This window comes from Typopeltis vanoorti, chromosome 19 (genome assembly GCF_054136105.1).
Source record: "Typopeltis vanoorti isolate ZY-2024b chromosome 19, IOZ_Tvanoo_1.0, whole genome shotgun sequence".
Lineage (NCBI taxonomy): Eukaryota > Metazoa > Arthropoda > Arachnida > Uropygi > Thelyphonidae > Typopeltis > Typopeltis vanoorti.
In genome coordinates, this window is record NC_143567.1 from 101,845,755 (window position 1) to 101,866,148 (window position 20,394).

The 20,394-nt window shown below is 36.0% G+C and overlaps 1 protein-coding gene across 2 annotated transcripts in view; it reads right to left on the reverse strand.

The window, feature by feature from the left end:
- Window positions 1-20,394, reverse strand: part of hd (humpty dumpty) — a 131,983-nt gene that overhangs the window by 33,464 nt on the left and 78,125 nt on the right. For both annotated transcript variants that reach the window (XM_090409178.1, XM_090409179.1), the window contains exon 10: window positions 8,871-8,996. In XM_090409178.1, the coding sequence (XP_090265304.1) occupies window positions 8,871-8,996 (126 nt within the window). The remainder of the gene's footprint in view (window positions 1-8,870; window positions 8,997-20,394) is intronic.

The window sequence follows — 20,394 nt, forward strand, 5'->3', positions numbered from 1 at the left end:
ACGTCAATCGCAGATCTCTGTTTGAAACATTTTCCTACCGTTCATCAAAACACACTGTCACTCTTGGCACTATAACTGGGCTTCTAATGAAATAAACAGTCGACACAACACTAATGAAGGTTGCTGCTTTCAACAACAAAAAGATACAACAGGTGGTGCCACTAGTTTCTTTTATTTTCTAAAAGTTCGGTTTCTTTTTGGACAGAGGGTGTATTTCCTTCTTCAGATAGTTTGATTGTGGTTTCTGTTCACCCAATCCAAAGATATACTCCAAATGAATACCATAAAGTTCCAAAGGTTTGGTTTTCCAACAAGTATGACAAAGCAGTTACAAGATAATCTGGCTTTCAAAAACCTCAGCTTCACACTCAGCCTACATTTGTTAAAAAGCTAAACACAATTTTGAAAATGTATTCATCAAATTCTTGATAATGTACCTTTCAAGGAGATGTACAAGGTACTATGACAATATGACAAGACAAACTTCACATTATTAATTTTCTAGCAACAATTTTCATCCAATCAGTGTCTATCACTTGTCAACACTACAATACTCTCATCTTGTATTTGTCTTCTAGAACAAGTGGTTGGCAAACTATAAACCGTAACCCAATATTTTATGGCCTGCAATCTAAGCATATATTTTAAATGAATTTCATGACAGAATGATGAAATTGTTTCAGTATTCATACAGTAGTGTTAATCAAGCTGCTGCACTTTCACAGGCTGCCACCAATGCCACTCACGTTCAACAGTGCAAACTAAAGCAATGGATTTCCTAATTGCACATGATCACAATATTGTCTATGAACATTGGTACACATCATCATCAAATTCCTGACATATACCCTCAAGGGGTGTACAGCACTACATGAAAAATTTACATCATTACTAACTTCTTATCTACAATTTTCCTCCAAATCAGTCTGTTACTCGTCAAGACACCAACATTATCAGATCTTATATTTCTATATCACCTAAGGCACTTTGTACTGTATCAATCCACCTATATCTTGGTTATCCTCTGGGTCGTTTTCCTGCCAACCTAGCAGAGAACACTTGTTTTGCTAATCTTTCCTCGCCCATTCTGTTTAAGTGACCATACCACCTGAGATTAGCTCTGCTAACGCATTCCTGGATGCTGAAGAATGTGAAGTTCTTTCCTAATATCCTCGTTTTTAATATGACATTGCCATTGACGCCATCTGTTCATGCCTCTAATCTTTCTCAGGACTCTCATGTTTGCGGTCTTAGTCTTTGGTCAAGTGTTTTACTTCTGACCCAGTTCTCAGATCCATGAGTTAAAACTGGACACCGTCTATACAGCTAATTTAGTGTTCCGACTAATTTCTCTCTTATTCCATATGAATTTATTCAATTGACTTCCTACCATACCAGCTTTGTTGATTCTATTGTCTATTTCAATATTAAATTTACCATCTTCAGTAAAAATCGTGCCTAAGTAGCTGAAATGTTTTACTTGTTCCACAGGTTCTCCATTCACAACACAGTTGACATTCTCAATGATTCTGCCTATTTTCATTGTCTTTGTCTTTTTATTGCTGACCTTCATACCATATCTATTAGAACAGTTATTCAATTTAGTCAGGGAATCTTGCAAACTTGTAGCAGATTTATTTAGAAGTATAATATCATCCACATAAAGCAAAGAGCTGACATTAACATCTCCAATTCTGATATCATGTTTAATACCACTTTCCTTCATAATGTGATCCATATAGATAATGAATAACAGAGGGGATAATGTACATCCTTGTCTCACACCAGATTTAACATTAAACCATCTTCCTGTACTTCCTTCAATTCTAACTACTGACTTACAACTCAAATAAAGATATTGCTTGATATAATGTCCCATTGACAACATATAACTGTAGAGTATTGAATAGCTTCTCTCTCTCTCTTGGTACCTTGTCATATGCCTTTTCCAGATCGACAAAACTTAAATACAGATCCCTGTTATATTCCCACGCTTTCTCAACTTTTTGTCGTAAAGTGAAGATCTGATCATGACAGCCTCTATTTGACCTGAATCCAGCTTGTTCTTCCCAAGCTTTTCTTCCACAATTCTTCTCAACCGTTTCTCAAGTATACTTGCATAAATCTTGCCAGGAACACTCAGTAGGGAAATACCTCTATAATTTTCACATTCAGTTTTATTTCCCTTTTTGTATATGGGTACTATTAGAGCTCTACTCCAATCATCAGGAATTCGTCCATCTGTCCAGACCTTCTGAACTATTCAGAGCAGCCACTGCCATTGGTACATATTCATGTTAATATTCAAATTCAAAAGTTCAGAAATTTGGGGAGAGGCAATCAATTCTGATAAAAAAAAAATATATATATCCCCCCCCCACACACCTTTGTAATAATCAGCAGGTACCACATGTCACAAGTGAAAAGAAAACCTGCCTCTGAATGTTGCGCTGTTAATGAAAGGCAGAGTATAGATTATTTTGTAACTGAATAATATAGCAAACATGCTTATGCTGTGACACTATAGCAGTGCTAAAAGAATACAATATATGTTGACATTACCAAGCTAAGCATCAACATAGCATTCCCACCTCATAGGACAGCAAGTCATACAAATTTGAAAGATAAAAACACATTCTCATCATGGGAGAATGTTTTCATAAGGGGGGGGGGTAAAAAAATAAACAATCCAATGAGCATTTGAAATCTATTTTGATGATTGGAAACACTAGCTTCATCATCAAATTCCTGATATGTACCCTCAAGGGGGGGGGGGTACAGAATATGATAGCACTACACGAAAAAGTTACATCATTACCAACTTCTGAACTATTTTCCTCTAAATTAATCTGTTATCCATCAAGACCCCAACATTATCAGATGTTATATTTGTCTTGTAAGGCACTTTTTACTGTATCAATTCACCTACATTTTGGGCTTCCTCTGGGTCTTTTATTATTATTATTATGGGCTATTGCATGAAGTCGGACTTAAATCGAGGGAGACCGTAAACATCATGCCAAGGACTATCCAACATTAGCACAGTATCTATCATACTATCATACTTTGCTTTGAACTCATTCACAGTCATGGCATCCACAATAGACTCTGGCAATCTATTCCACTCATTCACCATTCTCCAAGCAACAACAAAAAAAAAAAAAAAAAAAAAAAAAAAAAAAAAAAAAAAAAAAAAAAACCCATAGTTCTAATACCCTTGTCAACTACACTCTTGCTCAGTTTCCAAGTATTAATCTTGTAAAAACGTCAATAATTTGTAGGTCTCAATCATATCATCCCTTTTCAGCCTGTTAAACAATTTCAGTAATCCACAAATCTTAAACCTGTTCCTGTAAGGTTCATTCCATAGACCTACTACTATCTTGGCCACTTGCCACTGGATGGATCCTCTTCACCTCTTCCTCATCGCCAAAAAATCCAGGTGAACAGATCTGTATGCAGCAGTCAAGATAGGGTCTTATCAAGGCTTGATAAAGAGAAATAATAACCTGCTTGTCTCCACTTGTCAAATATTCAACCAAGTACTCTGATGAGCTGCTTTAGCCACTTTTGTTATGTGCCCTCTAAACTTTATCTCCATATCCACTAACACTCCAAATCTCTGGCTTCAATTTCCTGGAATACAGTTCCATCAATGTGGAATACAACTGGTAATCTTTTCACTCCAAAATGCATAACCTTACACTTTGCCACATTAAACTGACATCTATTCTCCTTTGCCCAGACTGCCAAAGTCTATCCAAATCATCCTGCAAAATTTTAACATCTACATTAACTATTGCTGTACCTAATTTTACATCATTTGCAAACAACTGAACTGTTCCTCTCAGTTCCTTTCCTATATCATTAAAGCACAAATTAAATAACAGCAGCCCAAAACTGAAGCCCAGTGGCATGCCACTAATCACAGGCTTTCTGGACTACTCCTGAATAAACTATTCTGATATTTCTCCATCAACCACCCTTTTATCCAATTCACCAACTTTATATCCATCTCTACATGCTGAAGTTTATTGATTAGAATTCGTAAACCCATTAATTTTATCCAACTCAGCTGTCATTGTATTATAAAATGTGAGCGAGTTATGAGGACTGACTTACCCTTCACAAAACCATATTGCTCTCCATACAGTATTCCATTTCCATCTGTCCATTCCTGTATTTTACTGTTGACCAACTTCTCCAGTACCTTGACAACAACTCCTGATAGATTGGTAATTTGCTACATCAGCTTTGAGGCTCCTTTATGCAATGGAATTATTTTTCCCTCTTTCTATCCCCTTGGAACTAACCCAAACCTGAGACTTTGATTAACAATGTGGTCACAGGCCCTGACTATTCCCTAGCATCTTCATGTTAAACTGATATACCATCTAATCCCATAGCTGTATTCACATCAAGGTTCTGTAATATGCAATGCACTTCCATTTCATTTACCTAGTTTCGACATAAGTCTTTGTCTCTCTTGTTACTGCCAAATCTGCACCTGGATGATATGCTGTTGCAAAGTGTTCACTTAGTAATTTCTACTATTTTGACTGATTCAGTTACCTCCCTACCACTGGCATTAATTAAAATCATTTTGCCATAAACATTCTTCCTATTACCTGCAACTTATCGAAAGAACTGTTTAGGATCTTCTTTCTTACTTCTGGCCTGTGCTTTGTACTGCTCATATATACCTGCTGGTCACCTTTCTCCTCGAATTCCCTCCATAAATTTCTTTCTTTGCAGCTTCAGTTTAATGATGATATTCATCCATTTAACTCCCACCTGATTTATCCTTCTGACTCAAGGTATGCAAGTCTGCCATTACTTCCCTCCAACACTCCTTTACTACTTTCTATGCACTATCAACATCCAGCCCTTGCAGTTTCACATGACATGGCACTGTTCCAAGCATTCTCCTAATGCTTGTCATATTTACCAGCCCTATAATTCCACATATACCCCCCCCCCCTTTAACTGAAAATACTATACAGTTAGCCAACTCCCAGGTCAAGCAGTCATATTGGTTATAGACAAATTCTCTGATGCAATTACTAGATCTATCACTCTCAAACCCCTACTATATTCCATCACATGCTGCCTCAGATGATGCTTCCTTAGTAGTCTAAGGAAAATCAGAGGCACAAATGAGTTGCATTTTCCAGTTCCCCATTTTGATATTGCTCACATCACTCTACTTGATACTGCCTACCATTCAAGAAGATTATCCTCTTATTTAGTGTCAAATACTATAGCTACTCCTTTTCCCTGATTGTCAGTGCCTGAATATAACATTCTGTATTTGTTGCTTAGAAAGATATCACCTGTTTTTGTCTTCATTTCAGCCAAGCCTATTATGTCGATCTGGTACTTATCCAATTCTTCTGCTAGTTCCATTTCTTTTCCATTGATGCTTCTTACATCAATAATACCAATCTTGACCTTTGCACTGTTTGTCCTGCTTCTGTGATGAAAACAATGGGACCTTGTTGAGCTTGGTGATACCCTAGTCAGCATCAAATTCTGTCATGTTGTACCATCATTTTACATTGTGGTTTAAGTCAATAAGAATACAATTTTTGATAGCTAAATCCCAAATTGCCAGCCCACCCATCATTCAATATCCAGGTAAATATCTTAACAGGGTGTACCATGTGAAGATGAGGATTGGACATTAGGTCAGAAGGAAGCTCGATCAGTTCTCTGCATTCCTTAAAAGGCTACATGGAGGTCTCCTTCTACAGTTTTAACTCTTAAGCACTCCTTTGAAAAGGTCATATGCAGAAAATATGTAAATACAAAAACAGCCACTTTTTTTTTTTTTTAAACCTTTTCAAAGCTGCTTGAACATCACCTGTTCTGACTGAATAACTAAAATATTTCTTGCTGGTTCTCCAACAAGTGTGCCAAAGCAAACCAAGTGGCAAGTTAAAGACCCAAGCTCTGCACACAGCCTATACTGCAGCCTGCAACATATGTAAAATATAAGCCAAATCTGATTTCGAAATAGCCAAATACAGAAAACTTGCCATTTGTTGAAATGGTAGTCAAACTTTTTGGTCTCTTGCCAAGTTTTAATCCTTACCCAAATGTAAACAAACAAACTTTGTATGCGAGATATCTTCGAATTTGGTCTACTTGTGTATAGGAATTATTGATTACATTAATTGTTCTCAGTATCCCATAATACAGAACACACTTCCTTTCAGAAGTGTATATTACTATACATTATGAGAAGAGTTCCCATCCACACCACTTCTAACCTTTACTGAGATCTCATCAGTGGAGGCCAGATGCTGGAAGATACTAAGTTTGAATCAAAGCAGAAGTCATATTTTCCACATACAACTGTAAAATGGCATATTACCATATTAAAATACTCTGGATCAGAGAAAGTTGTACCAAATGAATAAACTTCTTACAATTCTATCCTTCTACCTCTCAAATCCATATGGTACAGGATGATGCTACTATTGAAACATCGGTCAAATATAATACAAAGTCAATGGATAAACGACTCCTCTGATCATTCACTGGAGAAACCTCAGAATAATTCTTAATAGCTTGGATGGCAACAAGTCATCAAATATGAGCCTAAGTGGGAGAATACCAATATGGTACAGGATGATGCTACTATTGAAACATCGGTCAAATATAATACAAAGTCAATGGATAAACGACTCCTCTGATCATTCACTGGAGAAACCTCAGAATAATTCTTAATAGCTTGGATGGCAACAAGTCATCAAATATGAGCCTAAGTGGGAGAATACCAATAGTATTTCCCCAGTTATGCTTAAAATGTGCACTCCAGCATGAACATTCATCCTATCATATATTCACCTGACAAAAAGAAAAGTTGGTATTTGGAATTTTGCAAATTCCAAAAACATGATAGGTCAGCTGTCATGATAGTTTAATCAAACCATCATCACACTGCCCTTGCAAGTCTTGCAAAAATAACGGAGAATATCACCAACAAACCAACTTTATCTGAGGGCATGTCAATTAATTAGAGATCAAAAATATGAATGCTAACACCAACCGTTGATCTTCGACAATTACTGGATACAAGACATGGAAAAATTCATGTGGTCGCTTTGAATATTTCCAAAACATCTGAAACTTGCAGAAGCATCCTTAACAAGCTACCAATCTCAGTTTTCCTTCTGTCCTATGCAACTAGCTCAACTATTTCCTCTCTGGTCATTCATCAGTTTCCTCTTTTTATATTTAAGCTTGCACCAATGTAGCTTAAATCAATCAAGCTTCACGATATCTTCAATAATCAATGTCTCTACACTGACTTCTAGCCATTCTTTAGTGGGATAAGAACAACTGGTGCACTTCAGTACTACCAAAATTTTCTCTATTTCTTGTAAGAAGAATCTCACTTCTTTTTCTCACCTTTGTTAGTACTCAGAGTCTCTAGTCAAGATCAAATTTCTGTTCTTGAGGCTGAACACTTGTAGTCTTTCTGGCACAAATACTTCACATCCACAGCTTCCTGTCTCCAAAACACTTTTGCCATTCAAGACATTATTTTTCACATATACTCTAACATTATATAAATCTCAACTATGCCCAACAATAAAATATTGTTCTTCCATTTGGAGGTAGTGAATCAAAAACTTCCCTAAAAATATATGATGCTATCCAGAAGAAGAGAGTTTGCATTAAATATGATGCTGCTTTCAGACACACTAATAATTTTCTTATTGTTTCAGTCTTGTGGCTATCCTACAGGTATAAATTAAAGATGCCAAGAAATTATATTCTTGGTTTAATTCATTCTTTATCTAAGAATAAGCAAACAAAACATTTGCTTACACTTGGATAAAGGATGAAACTAAGAATATAATTTCTTGGCATCTTTAATTTACAGTATAACCAAGTGAAAAAAACTTTCAATAATATCCTACAGGTATTTCATGGGTACCATCATTCCTCACTTTCCTTTACATATATAAAAATGCAACAGCTGTTTGTCAACATTCCTATTCAAACTTACCAAACTAACTCCTCTCAACTTCCTCTTTCATTCCTTCTTTGAAGGTTCCTTCTTTCTCTTTAATTATATACCCACAAACAGCACTGCTGTGTTATAGATTTATCAGTCATTTGTGTTTGAGGTTGATAATATAATCCCACTCATAAAGGTTGCAAAATGTTTCAAATATATACATATTAAAAAAATTAGTGCAAAGGATTTGGATTAGAAGATTGAAAGCAATGATTCAACCACGGAAATAAATAAAACTCATGAGATTATTACTTGACATTATTATAACATCAGAAAGCTCAAGATTAAGAATGGATATGTAAGCACTGCTCTAAAAAGAAATCAATTCTGGGTGGTGATCTCAATTGCTTAGAGGAAAACAATGGCCTCAGTAAAACAAAGATCATTGTTGAGGAAGAGATCAAGAATGCTTGAAGCATGGTCAGCATTGTTTGGTATTGTAGGTAGAAATGTTAATAATTTATGTGGTAGTCACTGGTTGTAAGTTGAGATTTTTACTTATATGCCAAATCAATGCACAGTTGGAAAAAAAAGGGTGGGAGGAAGCTATTAGGAAAACAGAATTATTGAAAATCAAGATATAGTTCAGAATGGGATGAAGTGGAATCAATTGAGCACAATAGGACTCTACCACAATACATTTATATGCAATTGAAGGATCTGAATGAGAATGTGTAAACTAACATCTGGGTAAATGCTTTTCGTCCCTCATTGTATCCATCCCCCAAGAAGTTGAGACTGTGTGGGCTAAAAGTAAGTGTACATAATAAATTGGCCATTAAGTTATGTATAAATGAGTATATTTTAGATAATATTTACATTAAATCATTTAGGATACAGTCGACTCCGCTTTGGATTCAAATTAGGAAAATCCTGCTGACTGAGACCAAGGCTTTCTAACCATGTAACCGACTCATCTTCATCATCACGATAAATTGATGACATTTCCCTATTTGCATTCGTACTTAAAAAAATGAAAAGAAATTTATAAAAAGTGTGTGCATATATATAGCAGTAACTGAACAGAGACAAAATTATGCTAAAAAACAATTATTTTAACTTTGTGCTAGAAAGTTCAATGCATCCTTTATACCCAAGAATGTCAAGTCTTGGGTATGAACCTCATGTACAACACAGAAACATTTATAAGGCTTATTCAAGTGAAATGAAAGTGAGTCAGAATATCTTATTCAGAGATGGCAACATTTTGCTTCCCAAGAACTTTTTCCTAAAAAATAAATAAATTTGTTCATAGACAAGGCTATGGAGCCAGGATTAACTGGCTCCATAGCCTTGTTGAGGCTATGGAGCTCCAAAGACTGGGTTGATAAAGTTACTTGAATAAGAGGTCTTTGGACTATCAGGAATATGTAAGATAATATTACACTCAACTCTCTCTACAAATATATGTGTGTGTGTGTGTGTGTGTATATATGAGGGTGGTCTGAAAAGCTCTCGGCCTTGACAATATAGGGCAACACTATTGGCAAGATTGCAAGTCATTCAAACAAGTAGTCTGTGTTTATACAGCTGTCTGAAGCAAAAGTGTTGTCTGTATCCCTTGAAATGGGTAAAATTGAGTATCGTGCGGTTATAAAATTCTTTGTGAAAGAAGGTTTAATGCCAAAAGAAATTCATTTGAAGTTCATAAAAGTTTATGGGCACTCTTCTTCTTCGTTTTCGACAATTAAGAATTGGGCTGCCAAGAATGAAAATAGAAAGATTACCAAAACAAGCCTTAAAGTACAAGTCATTAGGAAAAAGAAAACCAGGACGTCCTCTTAAACGATTCAATGATGACTTCTAAAGCCGGAACAGGCCATGCTAGGCCTAAATTCTTGATACGCATGATGATGATGAAGAATTGGGCTGTTGAGTTTAAACGTGACCATACCAGCCTTGAAGATGATCCATGTGAAGGATGTCCAAAAAGCGTAACAACACCAGAAATCATTGATCAAGTGCACCATATGGTATTGGATGATGGAGAGTCAAAGTGCATGAAATTGCTGAGACTATAGGCATTTCAAAAGAATGTGTAGGATATATTGTGCATGAAGAATTGCATATGAAAAAGCTTTGTGCAAGATGGGTGCGGCACTTGCTCACAGCAGATCAAAAATGAACTCGCATGAAAATCTCTGAACAGTGCATGGAGCATTTTAACAAGAATGAAACTGATATTTTGCATCGATTTATTATTATGGATGAGACTTGGATTCAGCATTACACACCAGGAATCCGAACAGCAGTCAAAACAGTGGACAGAAGCCATCTGTTCAGCACCAAAGAAGACAAAGTCGGTTTCATCAGCAGGAAAGGTCATGGAATCAGTGTTTTGGGATGCTAAAGGCATTTTGTTCATTAATTATCTTGAAAAGGGTAAAACAATAACCAGGGAATATTATTCCGATCTTTTAACCAGAGTAGACGAAAAAATTCGTGAGAAAAGACTCAGTTTGCAGAAGAAAAAAAAATCATCTTTCATCAGAACAATGCACCTACCCACAACGGTGTTTTGGTAATGGGAAAATTAAGGGATCTGCACTATGAATTGTTGGCACATCCACCATGTTCTGCAGATATGGCTCCCTCTGACTTCTCTCTTCCCAAAACAAACTCTTTCTCGCTGGTCAGCGTTTTTCTTCGAATCAAGAGGTGATTGCAGCTGTAGAGGGGTATTTTGCAGATCTTACTGAGAACCACTACAGGAACAGGATAATGGCACTGGAGCATCGCTGAAATAAATGTATTTGTCTTAAGGGAGATTATGTTGAAAAATAAAAAATAATTTTGAAATTATAAATTCGTTTTTTCATTGTTAGGCTGAGAACTTTTCAGACCACCCTTGTGTGTGTGTAAAGAAATTGTTTTAGTGGAAAATTAGCTAGACTGAACAGTAATGCTGCAGACTTTCTAGGAATTTAAGTAGTTTATGTTGATAGTTAATTGTACTGTGAAATTTCATGGAAGCTTATCAGAAATGAAATTATATTCTATGCTATCTTTGTGCTTTTACAAAGAGTTACAAGGAATATATGAAAAATTAATTAAAACAGACCATATAATTATAGCCAGAAATCTTAATGCCAGAACAGGAATGAAAAAAAATTAACAATAATATACAAAAATTTGGAGAATCAACAGTAAACTAAAATGGAAAACAACTCATTCATTATATATAATTATTTTAAAATAATGAATACATTTTACAAACATAAAAATATGGATAAATATACATGGTATGCAAGAGGACAAAAATCAATAAGACTACTTTATAGCAAATGAAAATGCAGCAAATGTCTTCCTAGATGCTAAAGTCAGAAGAGGGCTAGAAATCGACACAGATCACTATTTAGTACAGGCAACACTAAGGTTTCCACCAAACTGGTTACAAAAAATACAAAAAAATAAACAAACTAGAGAAACAAAATATAATTATAAAGTAAGACTACTAAATGATTCAAGTATAAGAAATTTATACCAACAGAAAATTAATAACTACTTAGAAAAAATACAAATGAAGACACTGAGAATGAATGGGTTAACAAAAGAAATTATTGTATCAGCAGTGTATGAAAGTCTAGGAACACACAAGAGCACTAGGTTGCGGCAAGATTTACCCATGGGGGCTCACTACATTCACTGCATATTTGGAAGGGTCATTGGTAAGGAAGAGATCTGGGGTATTTGGGGAATGGTTCAGGATATCTGGTATTCTGGTCGGCTTGTGAACAATTTGTGTAAGGTCGTCAGTGATGGCAAATGTTTCAGCATCTCTACCTATAGGATTTGTACAACTGAATAGTGAAGTAATATCAAAAATCGACCATGATGTCAGAATCTATCAAGGTTAGATTTTTTTATGAATGTTTTAAAGTGCAGAGAGAAAGAAAGGGAAATGCAACTTATTATGAACCAAGCAGATTACAACAGAAAAATGAATATTTTTAAAGACTTCTACTTATCAAATTATTAAGCAATCAACTATGGAGACACATAAGAGTTGATGAGGGAAATCGTCAAAAAGACCTATGATGGACTTGGATCACAAAACTTACAAGCCAAATGCTATCAAGAATTGAACCATCTCATTTATTGTCTGATATAGGTGATGTTAAAAGTTGTCAGGGGCTAAGCATCCTGAAACAGTTTCCATCCCACTTAGAATTAAACTAGGTGAATATTTGAAAAAATCATTTGACAACTCAAAAAAAATTTTTTGAGTAAAAATAGCCAATGTATTTAAAATAAGGGACACAATTAAACGAAAACAGGCTATAATAGCCATAATAATAATAATCAAGTGATAGTGTCTTAGATGAATTGGTGTCATTAAAGGATAAGGAGTCAGACTTGCCTAGTGAGTATGATCATCTGCATCAGGGGTGGCCAACCTATGGTGGATGCGCCAAAAGTGGTGCATCGCATGATTAGAAGTGGCGCACTGAACCCCAGAGAAAAATTTTAAAATTTTCTATACAATTTATTATATATATATATATAAACACACAATTAACCTACCACAGAATTCTAGAGTGCGCATTTATTATACTTGTTTGATCTTGAAGCAACAAGCACCGGCAAATGCTGACGTGTCACCAGTTACTTGATCAGTTTACAGCTGACTCTCGTGTCATTAACGTTCGATGAACTTCTGATTCGATGTGACTGAACAATCCCGTGTTTTCGAACTTATGTTTTTATTAACAGTTCTTTAAGTTTAAAATAAGATTTCTGTTTTCATGAAGGCTTAATATAGTTCTGTAAATTTAAAAATAATTTTTTTCATTTTGAACGCGTATGTCAAGTTCTTTCCAGCTCAACTAATTTGCTGATTACTGAAACCTGCAATTATTCAGTGTATTTGTATGTGTGTTTTTATGTTTTTTTTTATACAATATCTTTCCTTTTTATTTACATATAGTAGGTTTATTCCTAAAATTTAAATGATCATCAGCAAAGCTTTCGTAATGAGGATGTTTGGGTTGTGTGTGTGCGATTGCCAGCTGATCGACTGTTTTATGGCAGGATGCGATCTCGTATTTCATTGGACATAATATATTACGAGAGAGAGAGAGAGATGAAAACTCTCTATGAAAAAAAAAATATATGTATATGATTTTTAAACTTATAGAACCGTATTTGGCCTTCATGAAAACAGGAATCTTATCAAACTTATAGAACTGTTTTTGATTGTTCATAATGTTAAAAATGATAAAATAATTTAAATAAATTATTTAATAATACGCTTTACTTTTTGGGATAATTTTTTTTACAGTCAGTTACCCATTACTTTGCAAAAGAAAATGAGCAGAAAAAAAGCAGAAGGTGATAGAAAGCACCAGTTTAATGAACTGTGGGAAAATGAGTTCTTATTTATTGCGGGTCCTTCAGGAAAACCGTTGTGCATTGTTTGTGAAAGCACTCTCTCAGATAATAGAAGACATGATCTTAACAGACACTATAGAAAACATCAAGCTGAATTAGAAGAAAAACTGAAGTTAGTTCCTGGGTCCGAGCTGCGGAAAGAATATGTGGTTAAGAAAAAGGAAGAAATAAAAAAAGAGACAAAATATATTTGTGAAACGAAGTTGTGAAAGTGTGGCAATGCTAGAGGCATCTTATGAAATTTCCTTTGTGTTGGCTAAAAAAACACAAGCCTTTGTGTTTTTTAGTCAAGAAAAATTTGCAAAATGTCATGGTGATAAGAATGTTGAAAGAAAAGTAAACCAAATTGCTCTGTCCAAGCAAACAATTACAAGACGCATCAAAGAACTTTCCCATGATGTTAATGAGCAATTGAAAGTCCATGTTCATGCTTGTTCTTTCTTTTCTTTAGCCTTGGACGAATCAGCTGACATGTGATGTAGCCCAATTAAGTATTTTTATAAGAGGAATTGATGGTAATTTTAACATCTTTGAAGAACTTATCGGTCTTGAGTCACTTCATGGAAAAACAAGAGGGTCAGACATATTTGACAAAGTAAAGTCATGTCTAGAAAATCAACAACTAGATTCTAGTAAGCTCGTCAGTGTTTGCACTGATGGAGCACCGTCAATGGTAGGTAGAGTTTCTGGGACTTTAACTTTACTTGAAAGGTGTTTAGGTCGTTCTCTACTAAAGTATCACTGTATTATACATGAAGAATCTCTATGTGGGAAAACTCTAAATTTGAAGCATGTTATGATACCAGTTGTAAAGTGTGTGAATAAAATTAGAGCAAGAGGGTTAAACCGAAGAGAATTCAGAGAATACTGTAAACTGCTAGATATGGAATATGGTGAACTCATTCTTCATTGTGAGGTGCGCTAGCTTTCTAAAGGACAAGTTATCAGTAGATTTTGGAAGCTGAAAGAAAGTGTTTGTAATTTTCTGGAAGAGAAGGATGAGCTGCATGAGGAAAAAGCTCTGTTGTGTGATGAGAAATGGCTATTTGATTTAGCATTTTTAGTTGATGTTACCAGCCACTTCAATGATCTAAATTTGAAATTGCAGGGCAAGAACAAATTGTTTCCTAGCTTAGTAAATGACATCAGTGCATTCAAAATGAAATTAAAACTGTTCATCTCCCAGTTAGGAAACGGGGATTTAAGTCAATTTCCCTATTTAAAAGAACATAGTGAATCTGTTGAAGATAATGGCAACTTTACAGAATATACTGAGAAACTCAGATTATTGCAAGAGTTCTTTAACAGTCGTTTTAGCGATTTTGCCGAAGAAGAAGACTGCGTACTTGCATTTATAAATTCCTTTTCACTTACTGAACAAAAAAATCTTGATGATGTCTAGAATTAATTTCTGGCGATCGTTGCCCTGTTAACATTTTCCAAAACTGAGCAAATTTGCTCAGAGTTATATCTGTCGTTTTGGAGCTACATACAGATGCGAACAAGCATTTTCATCAATGAAAATGATTAAGAACAAACTACGGTCGCGACTGACTGATTCAAATTTGAAAAACTGTTTGATGCTTTCTGTAACTGATTTCACTCCAAACATTACAAGCTTAGCAAAAGCAAAGCAATTTCAAAAGTCTCAATAAAATAATTAATGTTTATCTTGTCTTTATATGAAATTCTTTTATTTAAAACTGCTAAAAGTGTCTATATTACCATATATATAATAAATCATTTATACATAACTGTTAAATATATCCATATTACCATATTTTAAAAGGGCTGAAAAGTGGTATAAGTTTGCATGGCGCATCTTAACTTAAAAACGAAAAAATTGACACATGAACTATAAAAGGTTAGCCACCCCTGATCTACAACAATGTTCAAGCAGCCTTGGCCTGGTTGCTGAAGACAAACTGTAAGAGGAATCTATGCATACCAGCGTATTGTCCCTTCCAATTTTTGATGCTTCGATCAATACCTGCCTACCAACCAAAACCTTGGATCCTGACAATAATCCTTTATTTTCTAGTTTTGAAGAAAAGTCAGACCATTTTTCTTCTGTAATTACAACAGATGTCAGTCTAGATTACTTAACATCTTCATTTGTATATTTATGATATCACCTCTTGTACCTATGCCAAGGAAGAAATAAAAGATTATGTAGACCATTTCACATCTCCTAATGTGTGCACTGTTTTGCCTGTTTTATTTGACTCATAAACGCTGAAGTATTTGTGAGATATATGATACATCTGGTCTGTCTACTGTTTCAAGTTTAAGTGAACATCAATACATCACATTTAAGCGTGATCAGTCTTAAAGGGAAGTATGCCTTCTTTATAGAACCATACCTCAATGTAACAGATAAGAGGCATGCGAAGTAAATTGTACTGAACAGTTTCTCCTGGGACAAAGGAACTAATACTTAAATGACTGGAATAGATTTTATAATTTTGAACTGACCAACTTGTATAGCTTACTTATCTTGCAGTATACGAATATGTTCTTATGTTTTTTATGGAATAGAAAGTATGTGGGGGATTGAGATTAATAATGACCAAAGGCAACTGACTAAGGTAGTTTCCAACCTTTGGAATGCCGAGTATGAGGAAAGATTGAGAAGATGTAATTTGCAGAGGGTGGACAGGAAGAAGAGGGGAGATATGATAGAGACCAACAAGTTAGTAAAGGGTTGTTATAGGATGAAATGATTGCACTAATTGCGTCTGTTCGCCCAAAGATTGTTAGAATAAGTGAGACATGGTTGGAAGAGGACGACATCCTGACAGGAATAGAGATGTAAGGGTATGATGTGTTTTGTGAGGTTAAAAAGGGAGGGGAGGTGCTATTGATGATAGAGAAAGAGTTATGTCCATACAAAGTAGAGACACAAGAGGGAAATAGTGCCAGCAGTTTTGAGGCAGTATAGTGTGAAACAGAGGTGAATGGAATCAAATACTTGGTTGGATGTTGTTATAGACCAGGTAATGTGGATGGTGGTGATATGATCAAATTAGCCAAGCAAATAAGAAAAGGGCGATTTTAATTATGGCAATATAGACTGGAATGATGAGATATCAACTGGAAGTAAAGAAAATGAGTGAGTTTTTGAGGGTCTTGGATTTGGTCATCTCATCAGAGGATGTAATTATAAATGAGGTGTCAAATCATCCACCAATTGGTGAGAGTGACCATGAGGTGATTACCTGGGTGATTTCCAGCAGGGTGAGGACCTCTGTGAGAATAGGGTATATGTGGAACTACAAGGGAGGTGATTATGAAGAGCTCAGTAGACAGCTTACGGGTGTAGCATGGAATAAGGAGTTAGCTGGAAAAGAGATCAATGCAACTTGTTGGTCCTTCTCACCCTTGGTATTCCAAGGGGGAGAAGGTTAAATAAGGTAGGTGTGAGATGGATGAATAAAGAGATTAAGCATGTGATACAATGAAAAAGGGCATTATGGAGGCAGCATAAGAGAAGTGGAAATAACCAATTCCATGAGGTTTACAAAGACCAGGCAAGGTGGGTGACTTGGTTGGTGAGAGTAGCTCAGGTATGAAAGTGAGGTATGAACAGCAGTTAGCTAAAGAAGCCTAAAAGAATCCTAAGGAGTTCTTTCGATATGTAGCCAGCAAAAGAAAGAACAATGATTTCATGGAGAGATTGAGAGCAGTTGATGATGGGGAAGAGAGACTGACTGTAAGTGAGCAAGATGTGTATGGGGAGTTGAGCAAACTAGATGTTAATAAGGCTGTGGGACTTGATAATACATCACCACGTATTCTGAAGGAATGTGCCAGAGAGTTGACACCTGCCTTGACATATTTTTTTAATAAGAGTCTTGCACTCGGTCAAGTTTCTAAGGAGTGGAAGGAGGGCAAGATTGTGTCACTTCATAAAGGAGGTGATTGAACTCAAGCATCAAACTATAGGCCTATCTATGTATCAGGTGTTGTGGTTAAGTTGTTTGAGAAGTTTGTGAGAACCTAGGATCCAGAATTGGGTTGACAACAATGGTATTATCTTTGATGGACAGCATGGATTTGCTAAAGGGAGGTAATGTTTTAGTAATCTACTTACTTATTACAATAAAGTGACTGCTTCCTTGGACAGAGGAGAAGGATACACAGTAATATACTTGGATTTTGCAAAGGCTTTTGATAGATTACCTCTTGATAAGTTGACAGTCAAACTAGAGCAGATGGGGTTGGATATTAGATTAATGCATTGGATTGGAGACTGGCTATCTGATAGGTATCAACAAGTTGTGTAGCAGGAGCGATATCCAGGAAAAGGAAAGTCACTAGTGGAGTGCCTCAGAGGTCTGTTTTAGGGCCATTAGTGTTTAACTTGTATATTAATGATATTGGTGAAGATTTGGACGGAGATATTCAGTGTGATGCAAAGTTGGGACGAACCATGAAGAGTTGAGAAGATGTTATGGCCTTACAAGAAGACTTGAATAAATTGAGTGATTGGGCACGGAAATGGGGACATGAGTTCAATGTTGCAAAATGTAAGGTTTTAAAATTTGGAAAACAAAGATGGGATGCAGAATTTATGCTTGGTGAGAATATATTGTTGGAGGAAATAAGAGATCTGGGGGTGATAGTAGATAACGATCTAAAATTTAGGGGACACATCGCCAAAATTGTGTAGACAACACAAAGGCTTCTGGGAATGATGCGGAGGGCACTGACTTGTAGAAGTAGGGAGATTCTTGTTCCGTGGTACAAGGCTTTGATTAGGTCACACATGGACTATTGTGCCCAGATTTGGTCACATGGTTTTCAGAAGGACAAAGAGATGTTCCAAAGGCGACTGACTAAGGTCACACATGGACTATTGTGAGGTTAGAAACTAAGGTAGTTTCTAACCTCTGGAATGTCGATTATGAGGAAAGATTTATAAGTAATTGGCAGAGTCTGGTGGATATAGGGGTTGTTATAGGATCAATGCTGGAGAAGCTCTACAGAAAATAGTGGGAAATTGGGAGGGAACCAGAGGTCATCCCTGGAAACTGTATAAAGAGGGTGTGAACAGGGGAGTGAGAAGCAGGTTTTTTACATGCAGAGTTGTAAATGATTGGAATGCCTTGCCTGAGAGTGTGGCGTCTGCAAGGAGTTTGAGCATGTTTAAGTATGATGAGCTGTGTGTGTGTGAGAGAGGTCCTTTTATCTCTCTCAAATGAGTCTTTGACTCCATGAGGTCTTGGGGTAATAATAATAATAGTTATTTAGTAACAGATTAAGCGAGTGTTTGTGTGTGTGCGCGCGGAATGAAAAGTGCAGAAACACACATACAGAGTTCACTGACTGATGTACAAAAGAATATGAGAGAAGAACAGGGACAAAAACAAACAGCATTGGATGTAAGGGGCGTGAAGATTAAAAGGAGAAAAAAAAAGATACTGTGCTATATGGGGATGCTTTAATTACAGGTGTGAAAGATGGTAAAGTTATTAAAGCATGTTATCCAGGGTCAAAGATTAGGGATGTAACTGAGGATGTGAAGTTGCAGAGGAATAGTGAATGAGTGAGATTATTGCAGTTGTTGGAACTACAATGAATGATCTAGATAGTGAAAGTTTTCTGTGAGACAGGATTTGAAAGACTTGACAGCAATGATTACATACAGCAAAAGTAGAAAGATCATGAATGTGCTACCAAGATTCAATAGTGATGAATTAAACAGAAGAGCAATTATAGAAAATGGAATGATGTCAAGACGGTGCAAAAACTTTTGTAAAGAAATGAAACTGAATATTCATTTTATGAATGTCTGGGATGAGTTTGATAAAAGGAAGTTTTTTAAAGAGTGATGTTATGATAGGCTTCACAGTATAAAAGAACACAGATGGTTAAGAAAATAACTATTTATTAACTTAAAAGCTAATATTTCGCTGGTCTTATATCCAGCATCTTCAGAGCACGCAACACAAAGTTTGTTACAAAGGCAAGACAACCACAATCCGGTGTAACAGTGGGGACAGTATAAGTGATTGCAGCGTGCAACATAAGACTAAAGTCCTAATATGGCGCCATCTAGGTTAAAAAAAAAAATTCCAAGTTTTGAAATAGTAGTCCAAATGATAAAAATAAACGTAATAAATATTAATTTGGTCTTAGGATGACAGTCTCCCAAATCTTTGGTAGATTTATACAGCCATACTTGTTAAGGTTTGGGATATGTTTCAAGGCTTCTGTTGATTCCAGGAACAACCTCTCTGACTTGTAGAAGCTTCTGTGTATTACTTTTGTTTCTTTCCAATTGATCCTGTGTGCAGGGGTATCCAGAGCATGGTCTGCCAGACCCGACTTACCATAGCGAAAGTGTCGGATATATTTTTTGTGTTCACTGAGGCGGATGTCCACATTTCTTCCTGTCTGTCCATAGTAGGCTTGATGGCAAGAACAGGGCACTTCATAGACACCAGGATGTGATAAAGGAGTGCATTTGTCATTGGGTGAACGGATGAGAGTTGCTAATTTTTTTATAAGGTTTAAATACTGTGCGTAATTGGTGTTTGTTAAACACGCTAGATATCTTTTCAGATGTGCCTTTAATGTATGGAATGGTGATTGTTTTGTTGTAGTCTTCTGTGGTGGATAGAGGGGATTTATGGGTAACATTTAGTATGTTATCTATTTTACGGGGATTATAACCATTGTTTAAGAAGGTTTGACGTAGGTGAGAAAGTTCAGCAGTGAGAGCACTGTCATTGGAACAAATTGCTCTAGCTCTATGGGTTAGTGTTTTTAAGATACCATATTGTTGAGAAGGGTGATGGTGTGATTGTTTGTGTAAGTATCTCCCTGTATGTGTGGGTTTTCTGTAAACAGAAAATGATAAGGAACCTTCTGGAAGACGTGTGATCAGCGTGTCCAAGAAAGGCAGGCAGTCATTGGCTTCTAGTTCCATTGTAAAGTGGATTTTAGGATGCTGGCTATTTAGGTGC